The sequence below is a fragment of the Chrysochloris asiatica genome, unplaced genomic scaffold (assembly GCF_000296735.1).
Source record: "Chrysochloris asiatica unplaced genomic scaffold, ChrAsi1.0 scaffold00064, whole genome shotgun sequence".
Classification (NCBI taxonomy): Eukaryota; Metazoa; Chordata; class Mammalia; order Afrosoricida; family Chrysochloridae; genus Chrysochloris; species Chrysochloris asiatica.
Window position 1 is genome coordinate 14,380,388 of NW_006408582.1, and position 27,405 is coordinate 14,407,792.

Sequence of the window (27,405 nt, forward strand, 5' to 3'; positions counted from 1 at the left end):
AGAGAGATTGAAAATATAAAAGGGGAAACTCCCAGCCAAGATCTAGAATAACCAGCTTCATGCCAAGAGAGAGAGAGGGAGAGAGAGGACCAGCTGGCCAGCCTTGTGGGTGTGGTACTCTCCTGAGCCCAAAATCCCAGTCTTCCTACCCATGGCCTTATAAAGCCATACTTAGCTATCTACAGCTATGAATCTGAAAGGTAGGACAGGCCCAAGGAATTGAAACCAAACCTGGCACTCTGAACTGATATATTGGCTTAACAGTTAACTGCTTAACACATTTGGGTTTTTTGTTCATTTGTTTGCTTTAGAAACTGGGAATTCAATGTAACAGTGAGTATATGCAAGTGTTAAATGAACACTGATGCACTGTCATTTGCCACATGGAAAGCTAGTGACGGTAAACTGGTTTGTTGTTAAGTGACGTTGAGTCAGTTCCAACTCACAGCGACCCCATATAGGGTTTCCAATTCAGTTCTCCCACCAACCCCTTTTAGACTCATTTACTACTTTCCAACACCTATAAAGCCAGATTCTCAACTCCCAGCATGCACGTCCAGCTAGATACCACAAGCCATCACATCCTGTCTGAGAAGAGAGAAATGGTGAGCCCACCACCCTGACCAGCCTCCCAAAGGAAGAATCGGGTCACATGCCATCAGAGGCCTTTGCTTAATTCATTTATATTATCAATATTCCATCTTTTCCAAAATGAACTTAAAATAATGTAAACTTATAGAAAGTTCAAGGTAGCATATGATTTTAAACAGGTAAGTATTTGGGAAAAGGGAGGTGGCTTAAAACAGAAACATAGTTAATAAAATAATTACTATGAGTAGGTCATAAATGTAATAGTGCGTTTCCTAGTAACCAAAGGAAAAAGAGAAATCTGGTCATTAATAGAATTTAGAGTATCCATGAGATAGAAGTATATCCATTAGTCAAGAGAAGTTCGCTATTCAAAGGGAATTTATTTTTATGAGGTTAGTGGTACGAATACACCTAGAGACACCTCAGAAGACAGGCCTGGTGATTTGTTTCTGCAGAGTCAGCTTTGAAAACCCTATGGAACAGTTCCCTGCACATATGGAATCCCCATGAGTTGAAATCTGCTCAAAGGCAATTAACAACAACAGCAAAGAGTTATGAGATGAACAGTGCCCTCAGCATTGAAATAGAAATAGATTTTAAAGACACAAAGTTATATATACAGATTTACTACAGAATGTTTATGGCAGACCCCAAAGTGAGTTTCATGGGCTCTTGTCCAGAGTACCCCTCAGCTTAGATTGAAGGCATCATTCATTCAGAATATCTCTGAAGGGGAGCAATCGCTAACTGGGCCAAGAACACAACTCTTGACTTATATAGCTTAATAGTTAATAAGTTAGAATAGTTAGAAAATTAAAGTCAGGCAATCTTTTGCAATTATTTCTCATCACCAACCAATTATACAAGCCAGAAATCTGTCGGGTTTCCTTTCTCTTCATCATTACTCCCCCCAACCCCTGCATTCAAAACTTCTTGATTTTTACCTTACAGTGTTCCTTCAACTGCCTCTTCTTCCTTCATCTCCTGTCACTATGTGGGTTCGGACTGTCTTCCATACAAAACTACTGCAAAGGACCCTCACTGGGACCCCCACAGCCCACATATCTCTTCCATTGTTCCCCACTCTGATGCAGAGTAAACACCGATCTCTCCCATCACGCCATTGTTCTGTTCAAATCCCTGCCAAGGTTTTAAGAAGGCTCATGTTGTCCAGCTCTGGTAACATAGTGGTTACGAATTGGGCTGAGAACCACAAGGTCAGTAGTTCGAAACCGCCAGCTGTTCTGCGGGAGAAAGATGAGGCTTTCTACTCCCGTAAAGATGTACAGCCTCGGATACCCTGCACAGGGTCACTATGAGTCAGAACCGACTTCACGGCACATAACCACCAACCACCACTATGTTGTCCAGCTTCCTCTCATGCCATCTTCCACCCTTGGCTTGTCCTCAGTGTTGCAATCACACTGGTCATCTCTCCTTCCTCACACGTCTCCATCCCCACCACACCTCAGGGTTCTGGCCAGGCTACCTCTTATGCTTGAACTGCTTTCCCCACCCCCACTCTGTGAAATGTTTCACCAAAAACAGCCAAACGTGTTGTTGTCAAATCTATTCTGACTCATGCTGTTAAGTGCCATCACGTCAATTCTGACTCCTAGCGACCCTGTATAGGGTTTCCAAGGAACAGTTCATGGATTTGAACTGCTGACCTTGTGATTCACAGTCTAGTGCTAATCCTACAGCACCACATCAGAAGTCCTCCCGACTCATAATAACCCTATATAATTGCCCCATAGGATTTCCAAGGTTGTATATCCATTTAGAAGCAGGCTGACACATTTTTTTTTTTATCTCCTGCAGAGTAGCTGGTGGGTTCAAACCTCAAACCTTTTAGTTAGCAGCCAAGCACTTAACCACTTGTGCCAGCAGGGCTCCTAATGAAATGCTTAGCCTTAGCTATTTGTTCTTATCACTGCCACATAAATGTAACTTCCACCAAGGAAGGCTTTCCTGACCTCCCCAGACTGAGCTCTCATGTTATAATTCCCAATGTATCCCATATTTCTCCTTTAAACTCTTATCCCAACTATAGTTAAGTAACTGATACGTGCATGTATCTTCCTTTGTGGGAGAAAGATGAGGCTTTCTGCTCTGGCAAAGATTTAAAGCCTTGGAAACCCTATATAGGGTGTCCATGAATCGGAACTGACTCAATGGTACTTAACAACAATGTCTGTTCTGTAGCACTATCCACAGAGCCTAGTGCAGTGCTCATCATAATACTTGAAGATAGAGAGATTGATAGATAAATGGATAGATGTCCCAGATGAATTTGGCATGAGCATTCTGGATGTTACGGAGGTCAAGACCCTACTCTGTAGGAGGTGCTGAGAACACAGCTCTGGTGTGCCAGCTAAGCACAAACCACACATGTTCCTGAGCTGGTGGTAGGACTGGCCTCCTCTCAGAAAGGGAAGGCCAAATGGAGACCTCTCTGCTCAGAGGTGAGCGAGGGACTGCCCATTGAGTGTAACCAGTGAATAAACGAATAAAGGAGACTCACACAAAGCCCTCAAGAGAGTGTGCCCAGAGCACTCAGTTCTGAGCAATGCTACATCCTGGAGTGCCCTCCAAGGTGAAATATTTGCTAAATGTCAGCAGATGGGCGCATCCTGATGTATGCCTTCCATTTCCTACCCCAACAAACCATCTGTGTGTCTCCTTTTACTACACCCTTCTCTATACCCATTTTTTAAAAAAAGCTTTTATTGAGAATTGAGTGATAGTTTACCTGGGAGAACATCAATCAGTTTTACACTCAACTAATCATATTTTGTTTCATTGCAATGATTACAATCCCCTCCATGCATCATCAGTTAACAGCATTTGCTTTGATTCCCTCTGTGTTTTTGTTTTTGATGTATGCAAAAACACACGGGAATATAAAATTATTTAAACAACCAAAGGGCACATTTTGTAAGCCGGCCTCCTGACCTCCAGCACACAACCTTTCTCTTTCCTTGAGTCTAGAGTCCTCAGCTGCTCTATCTCTTCATGCAATCACCTCTGCCTACATCTCTGGTATCAATGCTTCTCTGGTTAGGGTCCCACATTCTGCTCATGCTCATACCTCTTGATGGTCCTAAGGTCCTCTGTTCCTGGAGTGTAAGATTAACTACTTACATAGGGGTTACGAATCGGGCTGCAAACCACAAGGTCAGCAGTTCGAAACTACCAGCTGTTCTGCAGGAGAAAGATGAAGCTTTCTGCTCCCGTAAAGATTTACAGCCTTGGAAACCCTGTACAGGGTCGCTATGAGTCGGAACCGACTCCACGGCACATAACCACCACCACCCCTTTTTATTACTTCTACCTTTACAGTTGTGACAATCGCAATTAGTCATGATATCTGTACCCATTTTTGTGGTGGGTTTGCTGCCCAGAGACTGCTGCTTCTCAGGTACTAAGGAGTTTTTAAGTTGAGGGAGAGCCTGCTGTGCTCCAAGCGCAGAGGATCAGCCCAAGGGGTAGCGGGGTCCAAGAGTGGATACAAACAAGCAGGGTACATGCTCCAGCCACTGGGAGGTTTGAGGGCAGCAAAGCACACAGACTGACACCTCACGTGAGAACTGTACAAGCAGCTTGTCAAAAGACAAAAGATGGCTAGATCTTGTTTTAAATAATTATGTATATGAAGCATTTTCGTTCATTGAAGTTTACTATAAATATTCAATGAAATCTTATTTTCTAAGGGAAACCTATAATGAATCCTTTTATAAAGAAGTTAAGCCTCTGCTTAGTAAACATAGATTTTATTCATCAGAATGTTTTTATATCTGCCGTATGCAAAGTATTACTTGAGGAAATCAAAACTTGTTTTAAAACATCTCAACCTGGAGAAAACTCTGACATAGAGCAAGAATGTAAGTAGAAACTAGAACAGTCTCTTAGGAAGACAGTTTGGCAGTCAGTATCACAGCCTTAGAAATATGCAACCATGGCCCCAGCAATTCCACTTATAGAAATGGATTTTAAAGAAATAAAATTATATGCACAGATTTACTACAGGATGTTTATCTCAGTGTTATCCAGAATAGTGAAAATTTTCAAACAACCCAAGTATCCAAAATATGGGGTGGAATGCAAATTAAATATTATATTGCCATTAAATGAATGTTATGCTGAATATTTATGAACATGAAAAGATATCCTGATATATTTTAAGGATAACAGTATCAATAGGCTATAAATCCATATATGCAATATTATGCACATTAGAAAATACATGTATCTAGTTCACAGAATAAACAGACCAAGGTATCAGCAGTGTTCTCTCTCTGAATAGCACAATTACATTGATGTCATTTTCATTCTTTAGTATGGAAATTTTTAAGTTTAAGCCACTTAAAAGTAGGGAGAATCATACATGAGCTCTCATGTACCCATTACCTAGAGCCAACAATTGTCCAGACTACTAAATTAAGGAGCCCTGGTGGTGTGGTGGGTTATGAGATGGGCTGATAACCACAAGGTGGGTTCAAACTCACCAGCTGCTCTGTGAGGAAAAGATCGGAAATCCAAGGGAGCAATTTGACTCGGTCCTACAGGATTTCTGTGCGTTGGAATCAATGTGGTCTGAGTTTTGGTAGACTGTTAACTGAAATATAAAGAGGACCCTCTTCATAGGCAAGCAATAATTTGGGGTAGGGATTAAATGAGGAAGGTAACCTTGAGGTGAAGATTTTGAGTCAGTTCCAGAAAGGCCTGGGGGTTTTGTCTCAGCTCAGGAATCAGAAGTGAAGTACTTTGAGGGGAGGGGTCCTTCATCTTGCTTGAACACCCTGTCTCCCGCCTGCAGCTGCCCCTGACCTGGTCCTCAATGCAGAGACTGTCCAGCAGACCACCTACCTGGAAGACCGGCCCATGTTCATGCTCCAGTGTGCCATGGAGGAGAACTGCCTCTCAGCCTCCGCTGCCCAGACAAACCCCACCACTGGGTACCGCCGCCTTCTGCGCTTCTCCTCCCAGATCCACAACAATGGCCAATCGGACTTCCGACCCAAGAACGGCCGCCATGCGTGGATCTGGCACGACTGCCACAGGTGAGTTCTCCTTTCACTGCCCTGCTACCATGCTGCCACAGCCCGACATTCCACAGGGTCACAGAAGAATCCTGGTGACTCGGAACAACCAGGGGCACTTCGAGAGAGCCAAGAAGCCACGAATTCCAGCCAAACCAGACTTGTTTGCTTCTGTTGCAGTGAGTCAGTCTTCTATACTGGCCTTCCACATTTATTGACCCATTCCCCACTCTCCATGCCCCTGGTCCACCTCACTTGCCCCAAGTCCTGTTCTTCTTGCCTCCAACATCTCTAACATCAAGAAACCCACTCTGCTCCGAGCATCCCGGGTCTCCTTCATTGACCCGCAGCCATTGTTTTCCAAAACAAGTGCATGCTCTGCAGGGTACTTTGGGGTTCTGTAGCTGTTCGCTTCTAATTTCACTTAAAAGTATATTTTAAATAGCTATAAAAACTTTAAATACCTGCAGGAAGACAGTGGGCAGAGGGTAGGAGTTCTAGCCCAGGAGTCACAAGACCTGATTTCTATATCTAGTTGTGTCTCTAACCAGCTACATGAGGTCGGGCCAGCTGGGCCATGTCACCTGGGACCTCTAATGTCCTTGCTAGCTCTGCCCATGTGTGGATCTGATCCCAGAGCTATAAATCCTGAGCAAGAACAGAGTGAAATCCCACAGCCAGTTCTAGCTGAAGTCACAGAAGCCACCCTGCACATCCTCCTGCCTTTATTTACTTATTTATTTTTGGCTTTGACTCTTAATCTAATCCAGACCCTACTATCCCTGTGGAGACCTGAGCTGAGCGGGTAGAGGGAGCTGAAATAAGCACACAGTAAAATAGAAAGGGAGGAAGGTTTCTGAAGGGTCCACAGACATTGGCCAGGTGATTCCCCTTGTCTGTGCCTCAGATAGCCCCTCTAGAAACAAGGCATTTATTTGTACCAGATCCTGGCTTCAACAAGTGAAGCCCACACACACCAGCATTATCTATCAGTCTCACCAAAGAGCCTGAGATGCTGAATCCCGGAATGCTCTGCAGACCTTTAGATCAGAGTCTGCATTTTGACAGGCTCCCAGGTGACTGGAAAAGTCTAAGGAGATCGGGGCTAGATGACCTCTAGGCTTCCTTCCATCTCCAAAATGTGGTGACCATGTGGTGACCGTCATTAGGGGCAGAAGAGCTAACATTTGCCAATTCTCTTCAAAGTGCAGGCACATCTACTACTCCTCATTTGAGAGGAAGGAAATTGGAGGCTCAGAGTTTATTCACCTGGAGCTCTGGTAGCGTAGTGGTTACAAATCGGGCTGCGAACCTTAAGGTCAGCAGTTTGAACCTACCAGCTGTTCTGCAGGAGAAAGATGAGGATTTCTGCTCCCGTAAAGATTTTCAGCCTCAGAAACCCTGTATAGGGTTGCTATGACTCGGAACCGACTCCACGGCACATAACAACAACAACCCACGATAACACAATAGGGACCCCGGTTCAGGCCTGCCTGACTCCAAGCTACATTCCTTCTCTTATTTCTTCTGAATCTTCATCAGAAATCCATCTTTGACTTCTTTTTCAAACCACAAATTTTTTTTTTAGGTTTTATTGTGAATTGAGTGCTAATTTACATAGGAGAATATTAGCTTTACATTCATCTTATCGTATTTCGTTTCATTGCAATGATTACAGTCCCCTCCATGCATCATCAAACAACCAAAGGGTATACCCCGCAAGCCTGCCCTCCGGCAATCAGCACACAGCCCCTCTCCCTCCCTGAGTCCAGAGTCCTCAGCCACTCCATGTCTCTCCATATCATCGTCTTTGCCTTCATCTCTGGCATCTCTGGATAGGGTCCTGCACTCTGCTCTTCTCCCTTGATGGTCCCAGGGACCTCCACTCCAGGACTGCAATATCAAACACTCCCTTCCTTTTGTTACAAAACATCTACCTTTACCTTTCCAACACTCAACAGTTCTGATAGCAATCATACACTATTGAACCACAAAAGTATTATCCCCATCTCCTTTCATCCAGACAGGTTGGAAACCTCTCAGTGGAGCTTCTACCTTCCCCTGCACCCTCTGAAACTAGGCTCCCTCTTTAAAGCTTGTAAGCCTGTCACTTCATGCCTTTGTAGCTCCCCAATTTTGGGTAGCCAATGTCTAAGTTGCCCAGCCCTGTCAACCCTATGTACCTAAGGGTTGGGACTGATCCAGGCTGTAAAGATTCGTTCCCTATTTTGAGCTACTACATCCATAAATATAGGTCAAGTTCATCAAATTGTAGTGGATTACTCTTGTTTTTTTCCTCTTCTTTCATCCTCTAGTCAAGTTCTGATCAGCCAGTCATTGAAGCCAGAGCAAGTGGGTACTATCTGCAAGTATGGGTGTTCTTGTGCATCTCCCCTCACTTCAGTCACATCAGCTGGATGCTTCACTCTATTCACTCTCTGCTCTAGCCCTCTGTGGTCATGTCCTTGTCACTAGGCCCAGTCAAACCACAATTTTTTGTCCTCCTCATATTCCAGTCAGTTCTGGGATACAATTGTTCAACCCATTTTCAAAGAAAGGAACATTATATAATTTAGTGGGGGAAGTTGTTTTCCTTTATAATTATTATCTGCATTTTCTGAAAGACTCAATTAGCCAAAGACTTTTGGGTCTTTATATAGAAAGATGCATGCTGGTCAAAAAGTGAAATTAAAGTCAAGACAACATTGGTGGTTGATCTCCTTTAGTGGATATATGTGTGGAAGTCCTTGGTCTGAAGGGGCTGACACTGCCAATGGGTCTATAAGTAGAAGGTAATTGCATCTCTGCCTTACAAATGGTGGTCCACCCAAAGATTGCATGGTAAGCATCTCCCTGGGACATATACTTATGTCCTCACCAAGAAATCCATCACTCCTCTAAGAATAGTCACATAGTGACATCATTGAAGTGCTTCTGGTCTGGAGCCCTGGGGATGCTGACCCCCACCCCCTTCCTGTGGTCTAGTTCTATGCTTACAGATGTTCCAATGAATGGCTTAGGTGGGATGAGTAGGAGGGAACGTGTCCCTTCAGACCTACCCCTCCTGGGCCACATCATTGAGAAATGTGGCCATAAACTCCAAGGCCCCAGGTGATTTTTCCAGGCTCTAGGAGGGCCTTTCAATAGGGATCCTGGCCCCAAACCACTGTAAGTCTGCTTGGGAGTCAGATGATAGCTGGCCCTTGTTCCCATCAAAGAAAAAAGAAAATTCCAAAAGCATTAACATACTATTTCAGCAGATTCACAGATACTCTGAAACTCATCTATGGAACCCAGGCTAAGAACTGCTGACTCAGATTAGTGTGACAGGGAAAATTCTCTTTCCCAGTTTAGTTCACACAACAATGAGAAGCAGTTATGTTCTTGGTGACAACTGCCTAAGATGAAGCATAAATACGGACACCTATAAGCATTTCTAAGCCTATCAGAAATACAGCAAATGTCCTCAGTCATTGTCTTTCAGATGCATTGTGACCTTTGGTTGGTAATCTTGATTGATCCTCCTGTTTCTTGTGCCCAAGGGCTGGGGTGCACCTGTGATAGCCTACTATGAGAGGAACCAGAAAAAGTTGGATGTAGATCCTCACTAGGGCTGAGGACAGCCCTGTCCCCTCATGGCTGTCTGTCTCTGGGGCTCCGTCCCTCCTTGGGAAGGCCTGGTGATAGCTGAAGCAGCAGGCAAGTGGAGGCTTCAGCTCTGGAGTAACAGCCTCCCCGAGTCAGGGAAAGATGTTCCCACTGTTATAAAAGGGAGATCTCTGCTCACTCCATCCTGACTCCCCATGTGCTGAGCAGTCCCCTCAGAGGATCAAAGCCTTGCAGATGTGCCCATTTGGGGCCCTCATCACATCTGCCTCCTCCCCAGGAATTTCACATGGGTGTCAGCAGAGCTAGCAGTAGGTCCCTGTCCCAGTGTGGCAGCTCCACTGGGGACTGGAAAATATGGTGGGTGTTCTCTGAAAGAGCTCAGAAGGATCTGCATGCTGCCCCAGACTCAGTACAGTGCTGTACAGAAGTATCAATTCCAGAGGCACCACCAGCAGGCATGTGGTTGGGTGTGGGACAAATTTTTTTTTAAATAATAAAACCAGATGCCATCAAGTCAATTTGGATTCATGGCACCCCCTATATGTCTTTCAGAGAACCATAAGATTTTCAGAGGTTGATTCTTCTCAAGTAGATCACTGGGGCTTTCTTCCAAAAACCTTTCAGTTTTGTGGGGAAAGATACAATGCAAAAAAAACATCTTCTCACAAAGTGCAGTGATTCATCTGATTGGAAGTGTTATTTAGGCTCGCAAAGACCTATGGTAACAAAAAGCAAACCAAACCTCCCATCTTTTTCTGAACTAGCTTTTTCTGTCATCCACACTTCCTACCTCGACTAGTACTATCTCTTAGAATAATGACTTCAGTGTTGCTTTTATCTAATTTAGAAGGACCTCCCTCAGCTTAGCGTTCTGGAATTTCTTTTCAAGATGGAGTTTCCCCCATCTCAACCCCACAGATCAGGCTTTCTCTTTGACATCTTAGGAAGAAGAAGTATATATCTACTTCATCAAGACCCCTCCTCCCGTCTTCCCAGCATCCAGTCTGGGGTGTGTGTGGAGAAGTGAGGGGTGCTTCTGTCTCTCCATCCAGCCAGTGGGGAGCGAGACTTGATCCCCGATGTTGGCCATATTTGCCTGAGAGGTGAAGCCCAGGGACTCCAATACAGAAGCTAGCTAAAATTGAGAGGCTCCAAACCAGCTGTTTCCCTCTCGGTCAGTGTTCACAGAAGGAAAAACTGAGGAGAGAGGGAAGAATTTTAAACCAGGAGGCAGGAGGAATGGGACAAGGTCAGCCTTACAACAGGCCATCTGTGGACTCCGTCTGAATTCTGTTTAGACAACGAAACATAAACCTGTTTCTCTTCAGTCTTTCCAGTCTGTAAACATGGTAACATAAACCCCTCTCTGAATGATGCAGACATTTTTTAGGCAATGAGTCAGACCTTATGTCTCATCTTTCTCCGTTGAGAAGCCAGACTAGATGCTTTCAAAGTCATCACCTCGACTGCCACAGAATGCCTCCTTGTGAGCATTCTCAGTGAGCCTCTAGCCCAGAACCACTGCATCCGGAAACAGGAGTGACCTGGGAAAGCCCATCTTAGGAGCTTCTGGCATTATTTTTAGCATAAGCAAATATAGGAGGAAGAAAAATGAGCCTCTAATTTCCTCCCAGAAAGTCTATCTTTTTAATTTCCCTCTTCCCTCTGTGCTCTACCTCCCATACACCAGGGAGGGAGCCTGAGACAGCCACATTAGGTCTGGGAGGTGAGAACGCTAATGTTGGCCTGGGAAGAACAGGAGTCATTAGAATAAAGAGAACATTGACAAACTGAGAGCTGAGGTATTGAGGACTCCCTCCATTACAAGCCACACATTTTATGTGCTCTCTTATATTTGAGCCTCACAGGGCACCTAAGACTGGGTAATCGTCCCTCTTTACTTAGGAGCAAAGTCAAGTCACATGTAAACTAAACTAGTGACTCTACTCCCTGCACCTTAACACCTTGTTCTTCAGGTTTCCCGTTTTTCAGCTGCCCCTGTGATGACAGAGACAAGCGTGTTCCAAGAGTTGCAGATGCTTGGGACATATGTTGTAGCCTAGGCTCAGGCTATAGAAAGCCTGGTTCCTTCAGACCTTGCACTTGCCCCCTGAGGTTCAGGAAGGTCCCACAGCAGCCATGCTTCCCCTTGTTTATTCTGAGCCACTTTCCAAGAACTGGCATCTGTTCTCAATTCCACACAAGTGAAAAGATGGAACATCATTATGTAAACTAATTCAGATGAAGAGCAGCTGGTTGCATAAGTCCTCTCTCTCCTCTGTCCCTTTCCGGAGCCCCAGGGATGCACGTCTTTAAGCCTGTGTCACTCTCAGAGAGTGACTCACTTCATCTTCCCGTAGAGCCTCAAGAGTTATCTTTTCCCTCCTCACCGTATTAATTCAATGCAACGAACACGGACTTGCCTCTGCTCACTAGGATCTGCACAGCTGCTGGGCTGACCTGCACCTTCCAGGGCCCAAGAGATAAATGAAACAGCAGGCTTCTTCTGTTGCTAAACCCTGCCCCTGTGTTTGTCACAGGTGTGCACTGTTGTACATTCAGGATGCCTGTCCTGTTAACTAATGTTCATTCTTTCTCACACACCCCCACTTACTCCACGGATCCCTCCTTTTGCTCTCTTTCCCTTCCTACCATATTCCCACTTTTTAAAGTTTTAAGACAACACTGGAATTAGGGATCAGCACTGGACTGTTAACCACAAGCTTGGCAGTTCAAACCCACCAGCTGCTCCTCAGAAACCCTATCCAGACAGGGTCGCTATGAGTCGGAAGCGACTTGATGGCACTTTAACAACAATAGCAGAGACAACAATCTGAAGAAAATGTGCTAAGTAGTAATGGGCTATGAGTTCTACTTTAGAGCTAAAGAATGGTCCCTGTTTATTAAAAAAAATAGTCTAATTAATTGAATTTATGGTATGCCAGTCGCTGTGCTATTCCGTTTACCTCACTAACACCCACAACACTCCCATGAATTAGACACATTATCATTCCCAGTAGCTGATGTGAGGACTTGGGCAAGTAGGTTGTCGGACTCCAGAATGCAGAGCCCACTCGCTTGAGCACCACCTTCACCAGCTTCCACTTCTGTCTTCCTTCTCCCATGCTCTGTTACCCACTCCTCTCCTGGCCAGGCCACTCTTTGGACCATGCTGCTCTGGGTGCTCCTAGAGGCAACTTGCCAGCTAGGGCACCAGCTGTTCCAGAACCTGACCTTCCAGGCCCTCATTCTCGCTCCCAGGCACTACCACAGCATGGAGGTGTTCACCCACTACGACCTGTTGAACCTCAATGGCACCAAGGTGGCGGAGGGCCACAAGGCCAGCTTCTGCTTGGAGGACACAGAATGTGAAGGAGGTATCCTTGTGGGCAGGGAGGTGGGACCTTCAAGGGACCCCAACACTCCCATTTCCACTCCCACCTACCCTGGAGCCCGGGTCTGTATGTCACCTTGCCCTGGGCACTGCTGACTCTCCACATGACATTTCTTTACTCTGGGTCTCTGTTTGCCAAATGTAGAAAAGGCTCTCTGAGGTCCTCCATGGCTACAGCTTGGGGCTGCAGGCTGTGGGAAGGCCTGGTTACAGTAGATCCCCCTGAGTTATGTTGATGGGTACTCATAGGTCCACATGATCTCCAGGGTAAGGTCCAAACCCTTTAGTCTGACACATATGTACCCCTCACTGCCAGTCAGCCCATAGCACACCTGGCTTTTCAGGTCCAAGCTCAAACCACACCCTCTGAGGTTCTGACTCCCTGAGGCTGAGGCGGCATCCTGCTTATACTTCTAGTGAGTTCCATACTTACACTGTGATGACCAGTTTGCCATCTGATGTTACTGACAGCTCTTAAGAGGAGACACATGGATTTCTCTTGGTGTGTCCCAACATAGGAGCCTCCAATAAATACGTGCTTTGTATTGCTCTTCATTGGGTCATTCTACTACTGACTGCTGCAAAATCACACAGCAAACTGTTTTTGAGTAGGATAAGCACTCAACCTCAAGGTCGGTTTGAACAGCAAGGTTGGCTGCTCAAACTCAATAGCCACTCCTCGGAAACCCTATACAGGGTCACTATGAGTCGGATTCGACTTGATGGCACTTAACAACAGCTATGTGCCAGGCTGCCTGCTGACCCACTATGGGTCCCAGATAAACCAGACATGAACCTATGTTCCAGTTGCTAATATTCCAGAGGAGGAAGATAAAAGGTCACTCATAGTTACAGAAAGAGTAAACACAAGAGCTTTCCTGGATAAACGTACAATTGATTAATGGCACAGAGACTTAAGTGTCAGAGTTTCACAGGAAGGCCAGGGTGTACTAAAGTCAGGGACAAGGCTCCATGGGGGAGCGGGACTCGAACCAGGTCTGAGGGAATGGTGGAAGATGGATGTCAATCAAGGGGGTGGGTTCCATTGGAATCAGAGCAGGGCTGGGCTCCCTAGGCCCCATGAAGCCAAGGTTAGTGGGCTTGGGGACAGGGCAGAAGCCACTGTGATCACAGGGTCTGGGAAGAGCACACTGTGAGGAGTACTGAGGGTGGACAGTGACAGGCTTCATGCCGCCCCTGCCTGCAGATATCCAGAAGAGTTACGAGTGTGCCAACTTTGGCGAGCAGGGCATCACCATGGGCTGTTGGGACATATACCGCCACGACATCGACTGCCAGTGGATCGACATCACCGATGTGCCCCCTGGAGAATACTTGTTTCAGGTGAGGGGTGTAGGGCCCCTGTTGATGGGAGGATGGGTTTTAGCCCAGGAAGTGGGGGGGTGGGGGGAGCAACCCCTCTTCCTGTTGATGCTGAGACGAGCATGGTGGCAAGCTGTCTAAAGTGCCCTTCCCCAGATCTTACTTACACCCAAAAGCCATCAAGGGCCAATCAGGTGACCTAAGTGCTAGAGGCATGCCTGGTAGGAGAAGGAGGGAGTAGTGGGGAGCTAGAGATGCTGAAGACATTTGCATTCAGTTCAGTTCACACCTGGTTGGTTGGTGGTTGTGTGCCACAAAATCAGTTCCAACTTTTAACAACCCTGTATAGGGTTTCTGAGATTGGGAGCAAAAAGCTTCATCTTTCTCCCTCAGACTGACTGGTAGATTCGAACTATTGACCTGGTGGTTAGCAACCCAGCTTGTAATCCACTACGCTACCAAGGATCCTTGAGGTCACAATTAGTGCTTGGAAATTTCCAGATTAGCTTGGGTTCTCAAACCAAGAATTCGTTCTGTGTCGTCTACCAGCAACCCAACCTTTTATCTCCTTTTGAGTGGCATTCTCCTGTCCACCCTAATGTCTCTAGTGCCCTCCCCGTGCCTTGGGTCTGTGTTCTTCCAACAGAAAGTAGCTGCATTAGGAACCTTTCACTCTCAAGTGTGTGTAACTGACTCTCCCAGAAATATTTGTCTTATACAAAGGATCTGCAGAGGGGACATTCCTCATTGCAAAGAAATGAATCTATAATGGCAGAATACCAAACACTAGCCACAGCCTGTCCGAGTGCCTGTTTCTGTGGGACCATCTCAGGTCTTTAGCATACTCCACACAAGTGGGAGGCCAGTCCTGGGGAGGAACCCGGGTACTTCCTATAAACAGCTGCATGCTCCTGCCAAGACCCCTAACTGGTAGGAAACCAGGGGCTCAGGATTCCCAATTCTATTCCTCTCAGTGCAGGTGTCTGTTTCCACCACCAGTGGCTTCATTTCACTCTCATCCTCTCCCACATGCCCACCTTTGTTACTTTCAGCCTTGTTCCATTGGGTGGCAAAGTGGGTGACCAGAATTGTATAACTTTGCTTTAAAATCTTTCCCAAAGTGGCATTTGGCCTGGGCCTTGGTCCCCACCCTACAGACAGCCATCTGAAGAAGCAACACCTGTGGAGAACTAACCACAGCAGGACTTTGGAAGGTTTCCTGGGCAATTTCAGAGGCTGGAAATCAGACAGCTAAGCACTTTTCCACCCACAAGCCCAGAGCCTCAGACTTGGGGCAGCCCCGCCAAAGAGCAGTGTGCTCTGTTATTTTAAAAAATGAATATCCGTGTCTATGTGCACGTAGATGCACATGGTGCCTCACATTTGAGGCTTGCTATCACTTTTCTGCGTGAATTCGTATCATTATATATTATAAAGGAGGTCATCTACTTAATAACCGTGATTTATTGAATATTTACAATGTGCCAGGCACTGCCTAAGTCTTACAAGTGCATTATCTCAGTCCATCCCCCAATGAAGGGGGCATAACTGGTATCTTTATCTTTTTGTTGTTGTTCTTGTTATGAAATGCCACTGAGTCGATTCTGAGGAGGAGTTGGTGAGCTTGAGCCACCGACATTGAGGCTCAAAGCGTCCTTGCAGTCCAGCGCATTAAATCTTTGTTGTTGTTGTTGTTAGGTGCCATGGAGTCAGTACCGACTCATAGCAACCCTATGCACAGCAGAACGAAACACTGCCCGATCCTGGGCCAACCTCACTATTGTCACGCTTGAGTCCATCAATGCTGCCACTTGGCCAATCTATCTCGTTGGGGGTCTCCCTCTTTTTCTCTGACCCTCCACCTTAACAAACATAATATGCTTCTCCAGTGACTGGTCCCTCCTGACAAAATGTCTGATGTATGAGAGACTATGTTTGGCCATCTTGGCCTCTAAGCAGCACTCTGGCTGCACTTCTTCCAAAATGGATCTATTGGTTCTTTTGGCAGCTCATGTCACTTTCAATATTCTCCTCCAACACCATAACTCAAAAGCATCAATTCTTCTACAGTCTTCCTTATTCACTGTACAGCTTTTGCATGCATATGAGGTTATTGAAAATAATGTGACTTAGAGCCAGTCAAACCCAAGTTATCAACTCTACATTCTATGTTCCCCGAACCTTAACTATGCAATTAACTAATTAGTACATTAACCAACCACACTACCATCGACTTCATTAAGACTCATACAACCCCTAGGGTTTCTGAGACCGCCATTTTTACAGGAGCAGATAGCCTCATGTTTCTCCTTCAGAGTGGCTTGTGGGTTTGAACTGCCTACCTTGTAATTAGCAGTCCAGTGCTTATCCTACAGCGTCACCAGCACTCCTTAAAACCCACAGCCACCAGGTAGATTCCAACTCACAGCAACCCAACCTTTCTCTGGAGGAGCAGCTGGTGTATTAGAACTACTGACCTTGCAGTTCGAAGCCCAGCACATAAGCCACTACACCACCAGGACTCCTTACTACTCCACCAGCGCTCCTTAATTAACACAGTGTTGTTAGGTGTCTTCAAGTCGTTTCTGACTCAGAGTGCTCCTCTATAGCAGGGGTTGGGCACTTTTTTCTGCCAAGGGCCATTTGGATATTTATAACATCATTCACGGGCCGCACAAAATTATCAACTTAAAAATTAGCCTGCAATATTTGGCCAAACATTTAATTAACTCATCCCTAATGTGGTGTGGAAGGCACTCTGGTAGTGTAGTGGTTACGAATTGGGCTGCTAACCTCAAGGTCAGCAGTTCTTAACTACCAGCTGTTCCATGGGAGAAAGATGAGGCTTTCTGCTCCCATAAAGATTTACAGCCTCGGAAACCCTGTGCAGGGTCATTATGAGTCAGAACCGCCTCCACAGTACTTAACAACAACATGGTGTGGCGCTATGGGCTAATGCGTCAGACTGCAAAGTTGTTTGAACTGCAAGGTCGGTGGTTCAAGCTCACCAGCTACTCCTTGGAAACCCTGTACAGGGTCGCTATGGGTCGGAATCGACTCCATTGCACTTAACAACAGTGTGATGGCTGGAACTGCGGTTGCCTTAGCAGGGACACACCAAATGAGTTGGAGGGCCTCATTGCACAGCCTGTGGGCCAGACGTTCCCCATCTTTGCTGTATAGAGTTTCCAAGGATTCAAACTGCCAATCTTGTGGTTTCAAACTGAACTTGTAGTTCAGTGCTTATCCTCATAGCAAGCCTGTGTAGGGTTTCTGAGGAGCAGTTGGTGGATTTGAACTGGTGTTTTAGTTAAAGTATTGTGGTAATCAGTATTTGTGAGCCTATGTCAGTAACTTTTGAATATAAAGAAAACCCATCCAAAGTCACACAGCAAGGAGCAGCATCCAACCTGCAGCTCCTCAGATCAGCCCTCTCCCTCCTTTCCACATCCCTAGTCTTTCTCCCCATCCCAACTCTACCACTCCCTGCTTCATAGCTCCCTTCTCTTCAACTTCTTGTTCTATGTTTTTCCCAAACCCCAAATCCTGCCTCTCCACCAACCTCAAGTCTTGCAGAGCACCCAGGAAAAGTGTGGGGTGGGGGCTGCAGAGTCGGTTCCCACTCATTGTTGTTTTTGTTAAGTGCCGTCGAGTCGGTTCCAACCCATAGCGACCCTGTACAGGATTTCCGAGGGTATAAATCTTTATGGGAGTAGAAAGCCTCATCTTTCTCCCTCGGAACAGCTGGTAGTTTCGAACTGCTGACCTTAAGGTTCGCAGCCCGATTCGTAACCACTACGCTACCAGAGCTCCTTAGCGAGCTATAAATCTTTACAGGAACAGAAAAGCTCATCTTTCTCCTGTGGAAGGCTGGTAGTTTTGAACTGCTGATCTTGAGGTCAGCAGTCTGACTCATAACTACTCTTCCCTCTAACAGAAGTCCTTCAGAAGAAGGGTAATCTTTTACGGCCTACTCTTGGTAGAGTTGTGTGTGTAAATTACATTGAGAGAAAGAAACACATGACAGAGACATGGAAGGCTCACTCCTCGAGACCATGCTCATCTCTGCCTCTTCACAAGGACTTCATCACTCCCCTCTGCCAGGCCTGTCCTGCCAGGCTCTTGGTTCAGAGTATCGGCCATGTTCTCCTTTCATAAGATCACTCAGGGTCTGGAAGCTGGGCTGCTGTTTTGACAGAACCCCAGGCCTGGGGTGGAAGATAGCTGAGAGGGGAATCAGCAGTCTCCTCCAACTTGTTTTTCCCCAGGTTGTCATCAATCCCAACTATGAGGTTGCAGAATCTGACTACATTAACAACATCATGAAGTGCAGGGCCCGCTACGATGGCCACCGCATCTGGATGTACAACTGTCACACAGGTAAGGCCCCTTCCTCCAGAAGGAAGTGCCCCCATCCCTCCTCGGGCCACTCTGCCCCTCCCACAGCCAACCTTCCAGGAAGCAAGCTCAAGAGCTGCTTTTTTTTAAGGCAGCTTTCTAATTTGTGCAAAGAGCCAGCCTCTCGTTTCAACATTTAGGAAGGAAGCCATGGCCAAGGACTGAGTTTTCACAGCCAGCTTTGGTCAAGGGAAGAAGGCGGTACAGAACCAGGATGGCCCAGAGTACACCCCAAAGAGATTTAAGGGCTGGAACCAAGGCTACTAACTCATTATGCTTGTGACCTCAAAAGTGTGGGCATCAGTCATTTGTGGGCTCCATTTACCAGGTTTTCCTGTCAAGAACTAGCGGTTAGTGAACCAGTGTTACTTCCAGTCTCCAATACAGAAACTGTTCCCTTGGATTATATGACTCAGGAACAAAAGGGGAAAGCAGAACATTCTGTTCCGCAGGAAAAATGATGAACCTCACTCTTGGTAAAGGTACAAATTAGATGCGCTCTATTTATTTGTCCGTTCACCCAACTTTTCCAGAGACCTGTTATGCATCTGTCCCTTTGGCCCAGGAGGAGGCCACCCCCAGCTTGGACAAGGGCTGAGTATTACCTAGTTTACCAAACTCTTCTCCATTTCCCACCCTTCAGGTGGTTCCTACAGTGAAGAAACAGAAAAGAAATTTGAACAATTCAGTGGACTCTTAACTAACCAGCTCTCCACGCGGTAGAAGAACATCTGTGGTCACGGCCTGTCTTCGGGCCACACTGCATCTTCCCCGGGACTCTCCCCAACAGCTGCCATCTGACAGAGCAATTGCCATACTCCCCCTTACTCAATGAGCCCCCACCCCATCTCGACCCCTGCAGCCATGACTCAGCTCAGGAGGAAGGGGATGCTCCTGCCTTTGGCTGAGTACTGCTGTCTGGTGTAGGGAGCCTGGGAAGACTTTGGGGGCAGGTGGCTGGGCTTGTCCACAGGGCTGGGAGACAGCACCACAGACACCAAGAGCCAGTCTGGCCCAGGACCCTTCAACCACTGTCTCTGGTTGTCCTCATGGCCCACTCAAGCCACAGTCCTTCCTGAGTCTGACACCACCAGCTCACCAGGTAATCATGCCAACAGGACCATTTTCTTAACTTATATGTTGGCAAACATGAGCTTCTCCATCCCAGTGGTGGTCAGGTGGAACCCCACGTCTCCTCCTCATAGGTCTTTTCCAGCAAACTTGAGTATCTCCACCTCTCTTCCACCACTCTAGTGTATCATAAGCACACATATAAGTAATGTTGCCACATGATTTCTCATTAGGTGAGTTCAGCCTTGGTGCTTCTCTCCTTGCCCTCTGATTTTTAAAGATACCATTATTATATTTTTACAGACTTTGAAACACAAAGTTATTCAGTGGCATTTAATAGGGGGGAGTGTGGGCCTTTGGAAGCACGGCTCCAACAAGCAAAACCAAAGCACCTGTGTAAGTGACTGGTCTTTCTGTTGTTCCATGCTTTGGGCAATGGACTCAGCGGTGCTATAACCAGGGTCATGGTGATGGGACACTCACCGGATGCCATGTGTCATCACAGACACTTACACATACTTGAAACTTCAAATAAAAGATTGATGATATGCACCTTGTGTTTCCTTTGAACCGCTGCACTGAGCCCCGGAGCAGCAGGATTCCAAGTTCAACCACAGCTGCCCAGCTTCAGATACCCTTTGCTAACTTGCAGGTTTACCCTGCAGAGCTGGGTGCCCAAGGCCCTTGTTGTTGTTGTTAAGTGCGGTCGAGTCAGTTCCAACCCATAGCAACCCTGAACAGGGAGGGTTTCCAAAGCTGTAAATCTTTATGGGAGCAGAAAGCCTCATCTTTCTCCCACGGAGCAGCTGGTAGTTTCGAACTGCTGACCTTGCGGTTTGCAGCCTGATTCATAACCACTACGCTACCAGAGCTCCTTACACCAAAGAAAAACCAACCCACTGCCATCAAGTCAATTCCGACTCGTGGTGCTAACAGAGTAGAGCTGCCTCATAGCGTTTTCTTTGCTGTAATCTTTACCAAAGCAGATCTCCAGGTCTTTCGTCTATGGTACTGCTGGGTGGCTTTGATCCATCAACCTTTACTTCATTGCTGTGTGCCATCAAGTCAATTCCAACTCATAGCAACCCTATATGGCAGAGCAGAGCTGCCCTATAGGGTTTCCTAGGCTGGAGTCTGTATGAAAGCAGGTCTTTCCTCCTGAGTGTAAACAGTCTGCACCACCCAGGGGCCTAGGGTGGCCACAGGGGACCTCCTTTAATAAAAACCACACAAGGAGTAATCTCTGCTCTCTGAGAGTAGTCTAAGGAGATTACACAACACAAACACAACCTTCGTAACCTTTTCAGCACTATTGTTTTTTTATAGAAGCTGGTTGGGAAGGTGAGGTTAACCCTGTCTACATCCCTACATTCTAGGGCCCTTGGGGACCAGACATGCAGTCAGAATGGGACACGTCTAACTCTGCCCTACAGAGAATTTATTGTTGTTCACAAGCCTACGAAATAGGCTATGGTGCCATTCACAAGAGTGTGCATGCCCTCAGCTGGCCTCTTCCTAACAGCTGTTAGAGCCAGAGGGGACATCTGCAATGACACAATTACAAGTCAGGAGCAGAGAGGATGGAGGGCTTGGAGGCAGTCACTCCCTGACACAACAAGGGACCCCAACCTGTGTCAAGAGCATGCTAGGGCTGCATAACCCAGAGGGGCCGACAGTGACCTTAAAGTGCCAGTGAGAACCACCACCTCAGCATCAACTCTACCCAAACCACAAGAGTTAAGTGCACTATGACTCTGCGCCCACAGAAACATGAGAACTCATATTCGGCATGCACTTCAGAGTTCACCTCTTGGCTTCCTGTGACCAGTACAAGGACTTACCCCAAGGGTTGGGGCTATGATCCCACTGCTGTGCAGCACAGGACAGTAGCTTGTGTGAAGACTGGGCAGGTGTCACAAAAGAGGTACAAACTACACCTAAAGGACCAGGCAGGTCCTGGGCAAAAATGCCCTCTACTAGGCATAGCTGGGTTCCTGATGTGGTTCTGTAGAATAAGTACTAGACTGCTAACCACAAGGTCGGTGGTTGAAACCCCCCAGCCACTCCTTGGAAACAATACAGGGTCACTATGAGTCAGAACCGACTAGATGGTACAGCACAGCGGGGCTCCTTCCAGGCCAACCAAGCTCCTAGAATCAGCTATTTCTTCAGCAGCCCCAGGCTAAAACAGGAGATCGGACAGCACCCCCTAGTGTCCCACGGCAAGCCATCATGTTCTGAAGCGATCACATTATAACAAGTTTTTATTTTTTTCACAACTTCTAGAATTAGCCCAAACTAAACCCCACCACACCACACAGTGAGGTTCCAACAATCATTCCAGCCTGTACAGGGCTGTTTGTGGTTATCTGTAAAGGCTTTTGGTGTTGGGCACTCAGTCAGTGCCTGGGGCGTGGGTCCAGGAGTGGGGGACCTCGGGGCCTCAGGGCAGATGCTCCACCCCAGGCCGCTCTTTCTTTTTGTGTTGGAGTCCCAGGGCCCGGGCTACCAGCCTCCGGGCCACCGCCGTGTTCGTCTGTGGTCTCTCCTTGGACAGCTGCAGGAGCTCTAGAAGAAAAGGCCCATGGTGGGGGCGGGGTGGTGGTGGTGGTGAACTCAAAGCCTGGGCTCCCACAGCCACCTTACAAGCCATCTGCCAAACTCGAGCAGTATACGTGTGGGGGCCGTGCACACTGCAGGACCAGACTGGGGGGTGGGGCACTTTACAGGCTCCAAGCTTCATCTGCTCCTGTCTCCCTGTAGAACCTAACCCAATCCTCTCACCTGTTCTGTGCCCTTGTTTCTCCATCTGTAAAATGGGGGTGAGAAGAAAACCCCATCCACCCACTGTGTTCTGGGACCCCCTGGGAGAGAGCCAGACACAGGATCTTTATTGCTGCCAACAATCTGGGACAAAGGTGGTGTTACTGTCCCTAGACATGTGGACACGCCCAGCAGCCCCAGAAACTGGCCTCTGAAAACAACCTGCATGTCCTTTCAAAGGAGAAAAGGAAACGGGAAGGAACTGAGGCAGCTGCCCTGTGCCCAGCACCATCCCAGGCAGGTCCTCCATGCTGTTTCACTGGCTCCTCCCATCTGCTCGGAAAAGTCTGCTTATCTCACAGATAAAGTAACTCCTAGACATCACATTACAGAGCCAGGATGGTACCCAGGGCTGACCCAACTCCTGGACATTACGTTAGAGCCAAGATGGTAGCCAGGGCTGACCCTAACACCAAACTCCTGTCACTGCACTGCCTACAGAAGATGGGCCAAGCTTTCCCCAGAACACCACCCAAAGAGAGGCCGAGTGGGAAAGCAACACCAGAAATGGTGGCTGTGGGACACCAATCCCTGAAGGGTCCAGCCCCGGGAGAGTAGGAGGGGCACAGCCTCATTGACTGCAGCCCAGGGTGTCCCCAAGAAGAGATATATGGAAGGGCAGAATGAATCAGAACCAGAAGACCCACCCACCCTGCCTCACCACCTCAGTCCGAATCCACCACTTGCTTACTTGGCCTCTGCAAGGCTTTGAGCTTTGACTGTTTGGTTCCCTGTGTGAGGGGTCGGATCTTGAGCACCGACAAGTCCCTGGACAGCGCTTCAGCAGCTATGGAAACAAAGAAAATCTGGAGACATCTTATTCTGCATGAGGCCAACCTCAGCACCCGGGAGCACAGGCGTTGCCCAAAACATGCAGCCCATTCACACTTAGGGTCAGGGCTACTCTGACTCCATTCAGGTGGGGTCAGAGACAAGTGCCATCCATTCCTCTGTTCCACAGTCTGTAGGCCTGTGAGCTCAGACGGGACAGCTGTGCAGAAGCCAGTGTCCCCACACCCCTCCCGTGCAGGTCAGGAGCCACACCAGTAAGGCTAATGTCTGCTGAAGTCCCGGACTGTAAAGGCTCCCTTTGTCTACCACTCAAGATCCTCCCAGGGAGCAGACACCAGCTGCCCTGAGCTATGTGACAGCGAGGCTTCAAGGCTGATCAGCGCTCGGACTATTTACAAAAGGCAGCAAGTCAGAGCAACAAGGGTCTCAGCTCCCAAACGCCCACTGCTTCATAGATGAGGAAACTGAAGCCAGGACAGATTGTGGCAGAGCCAAGAGACAGTCAAGGTCCATCCCTCCCTAAAGTTACTCACTCTTCCCACTGCACTGGGTGGCCCTGACCCCCTTTCCCTCCCTTCCTCTCAACCGGCTCCCTCTGGGGTTTAAGTCCATGCCTACTCTCGTTCTCATTGCTCCCTAAATGTTGTCTCTGAAATATCAGGCTCTCCTGAGGACCCACACCAGCTATGGTGTTCAGACGGTTGTGGCTTTAAGTCACATGTGGAGGGTGGGGGAGGTTTATAAATATACCCAAAGTGAGCAGTACTGTGGCAGCCCAGGAGAATTAGCTGGGAGGTAGGGGTGGAGGGTAGGGACACTGACATTATGGTCAGAAGGCCTGGGGGGGTATCTCTGGTTTTGACACCAAAAAAGGTTCTGTAATCTTGAAGAGACCTCTGATGTTCTAGGAATCTGTCTCATCATCTCTAAAATGCGGGTGATCTGGCCTGTGTCTTGAAGCTATCATGAAAATGGAACAAGAATGCATTACTCTGAACCAAATGTCATTATTTGAATGCTTTTGACCCTTAAAAACAGCCCTTTCATAGGTTTTAGTTTAATATACAGAATTAATCAGGACTTAAGCCATGACAAGTGCTCAGTAAATGTCACCTAAATCAAATCAGGTCCTTCAAACTGAAGGCACTAACATGACCATGCACGGCTAAGGAGTTATTACTGTGAGCTTCTGGGCTTCACCCCTCTGCTCCCACCAGGACTTTATGATTAGGCTGGCCGGGAGCAGAGCCCAGAGAGCCCACCTGACCAAACTGACCTGCACCCTGGACACCTGCAGTTGAGCAATCCTCATCCAGGGAGACAAACCCTCCCTGGGTGCCAAGGTCCCTTCCCCTCTCCACGGTGGTCAGAGGAGGAGCACATTACCTGAGGCCAGGCAGGGAAAGATGCCAAGAGCATGCGTGTCATCCACCCACTGGATCTTGAAGCCCTTATCTCTGTGTGGGGAGAGGAGGCAGAGTGGTGATGACAGCAAATGGCCAGACCCTTTCCTCTTCGTGTCCTACAGGGGAGCTCCCTCCCATCTCCAATCCTCAAACACTGTTAGTGGCAGACAAGTTCCAGCCTCCTCTGGAGAAGGAGACAACCACTGGCTGCAAACCCTCTCTGAAGATGATTGCTTCAGAAAGACAAGCATTACTCCTGTTAGTAAATCCCGGGAGTCCCCAATTCCTAGAAATAAAGAAGCCAAGACTCAACAAGCTCATCTGGCCCAATATGGAGGATGCAGGAGCTCCTCACAGGCACTCCCACCGCCAGCCCGAGGCATGGGCTCTGAGGCTGCAGACAAAAGGGTTTCTGTAGCAGTGCGGAAAGACAGGACCAAAGTCAGCTACCAGAGTTACTGCTCCTGGTAAATGGAGACTCCTGCTGCTCAGGAAGGCATCACCAACAGGCCCATGGCAGTGCTGGGGCCCCCACTTAGTATCTTTAGGGGCACTGAGTGAGTGACCAGGGGCCCCACTCCAGCCACACCTGTAGGGGTAGACAACACTCTACCTCATGTCCCACCCAGCTTCCCCTTCAGTTTTCCCCTAGCTGAAACTCAGAGAGGGTCAAAGAAGGCTGTCTGGGAAGAAAGTCAGAAAAGAGGGCCGTGAAAAAAAGGCTTTCAAAAATGTAAGCAGGAAGAGAAGGGAGATTAGAGAAAAGAAAATGAGAATGGAAAAATAAAAGCAACAAGGAGAAAAGGCAGGAGGTTAGAGCCAAAGATCTCTGGAAAAACAGACAAGGGGAGTCTCATTTCTCAATACACCCCTGCTGGCTCCACCCCCAGTCTGCTCAAGTTCATCCCAGAACAAGTTCCATGCAGAGATGCCCCTCAGTCTGAGGCATGACTGACTGGCTGGGATGCAGAGCAAGGGAAAATGGGTGGGCTGCCCATTGGCCCCGAGAGATTGATGCATACTTCCCCTAGGTCCCAGTAGGCGTGTGGACGAGCAGGAGGGTCAGGACAGAGGTTAGTGTTGGGACAGAAGGACCAGATCTAGGTCTTGGGAAAGTCTACAACCAAAAGCCCAGCTTTCCAGGCTCATGCCCAGCAGGCTGAAGCGCCTAGGAGTGTGGTATCCAGAGTAAGCACTCTCACTTTATGTCCTTTCTAGATCACTAGGCACAGGGACCCACAGAGAAGGATTCAGAAATGGGGGGTGGAGAGGGTAGGCAGGAGGTAGAGAGGTAGAGTTGGGTGGGAAAGCAGGTAAGTGTCACCTTCCCAAAGAGATTTTCTAGCTCCTCTCCAGGGATAAGCACCCTGCCTCAGCTGCCCTGGGGAAGCACTGTGGGCACTCACTGGAAATCAGAAAAGACTGCCAGCAGGTCTTCTGTCTTGAGTGCGGGCTCAAAGCCGTAGATCTCCACCACATGGCCCAAGTCCTTCTCTCCAGGCAGCTCCTCTACAAAGGAGGCTGTGTCCACCAAGATCTTCTCTATCTCAATCTCCTTCTCAGTCAGGTTGTCTGTTATCTGGGAGAGACCAGACTCTTTAGCAAGGGGAGCTCTGACACATGGGGTTCAAAACAACTGGGGCCCACACCACATACAGAGAGCTCTGTAGGCTCTTGAGTCAGTAGGGAGGAGAGTTCAAGGGTGGTTTTCCACTGGAGCCCTACCTGACAGGGTGGTGGAAGCAGACAGGAAGTGCAAAAGAACTTACTTGTATGGAATCCCCACTGGGTGACTGGCATTTACATACACTGTTTCTTATAATCTTCCAAATTATATTTTTTATACCTATTTTACAAATGAGTCCTGGTGTGTCGCTGTGGGCTAATGTGCCAGACTGCAAAGCCGTTTGAAATGCAAGGTCAGCGGTTCAAGCTCACCATCTGCTCCTCAGAAACCCTACACAGGGTCGCCATGGGTTGGAATCAGCTCGACGGCACTTAACAACAATAATTTTACAAATGGAAAAACTGATGGTCTAAGCCAGGGGTGAGGAACGTCTGGCCCACGGGCCATATAAGGCCCACGAAATCATTTGTTCTGGTCCTGCCAAGGTAACCCCAGTTGCAGCCATCACATTAAGGGTGAGTTGATTAAATGCTTGATCAAACATAGTAGCCTACTTTTTAAGTTGATAATTTTGTATGGCCTGCAAATAGTGTTACAAATTTTAGCAGAAAAAAGGTTTCCTATCCCTGGCAAGCAGTGATTTGCCCAAAGTTATAGTCAGTAAGAGCCAGAGCTGTGCAAGTCCAGAATGTTTTCTACCCCCAACAATGTGACATTAAGCAAGATTTGCTGGTCTCCATTCCTCATCTATATATTAACAATAAAAGATACCAGCCCACATAAACTAACAGCAAAGCCAGAGTCAGGATCAGAACACAGTACCAAAGAGATCAGATTTGTAAGACAAAGCTCCAGGCAACAAAGTAATGTTCCTGACAAACATTTGTAGTGGTAGTCCTCAGTTTTAACACTTAGAACCAACCACTTTTTTTTGGTACATTTTATCTGTAGTACTACCTGGTGTTGGTGGTGGTTATGTGCCGTGGAGTCAGTTCCAACTCATAGCCACCCTGGTACAGGGTTTCCAAGGCTGTAAATCTTTACGGCAGCAGAAAGCCTCATCGTTCTCCCATGGAACAGCTGTTAGTTTCAAGCTGCTGACCTTGAGGTTAGCCTCCTGACTCTTAACCACTATGCTACCAGAGTTCCTTATTAATATGTACTACATACAATATTAAGGAGCTCTGGTAGCGTAGTGGTTATGAATTGGGCTGCGAACCTTAAGGTCAGCGGTTCGAAACTACCAGCTGCTCTGCGGGAGAAAGATGAGGCTTTCTACTCCCGTAAAGATTTACACCCTCAGAAACCCTGTACAGGGTCGCTATGGGT

General features: G+C 47.5%; 2 protein-coding genes across 2 annotated transcripts in view; one reads left to right on the forward strand and one right to left on the reverse strand.

Annotated features, from left to right (window-relative positions):
* LOXL2 (lysyl oxidase-like 2) overlaps positions 1–19,265 on the forward strand; it is a 98,887-nt gene extending 79,622 nt beyond the window's left edge. Inside the window, 6 exon segments of the mRNA XM_006878198.1 lie at positions 5,411–5,654; positions 12,504–12,619; positions 13,844–13,980; positions 18,228–18,339; positions 19,001–19,069; positions 19,072–19,265. Of these exon segments, the coding sequence (XP_006878260.1) occupies positions 5,411–5,654; positions 12,504–12,619; positions 13,844–13,980; positions 18,228–18,339; positions 19,001–19,069; positions 19,072–19,265 (872 nt within the window).
* A 2,606-nt stretch (positions 19,266–21,871) lies between these two features.
* R3HCC1 (R3H domain and coiled-coil containing 1) overlaps positions 21,872–27,405 on the reverse strand; it is a 35,517-nt gene continuing 29,983 nt past the window's right edge. The window contains exons 8-11 of the mRNA XM_006864446.1: positions 25,856–26,028; positions 24,430–24,500; positions 22,943–23,038; positions 21,872–21,996 (exon numbers count right to left, since the gene is read on the reverse strand). Coding sequence (XP_006864508.1) covers positions 21,872–21,996; positions 22,943–23,038; positions 24,430–24,500; positions 25,856–26,028 — 465 coding nt within the window. The remainder of the gene's footprint in view (positions 21,997–22,942; positions 23,039–24,429; positions 24,501–25,855; positions 26,029–27,405) is intronic.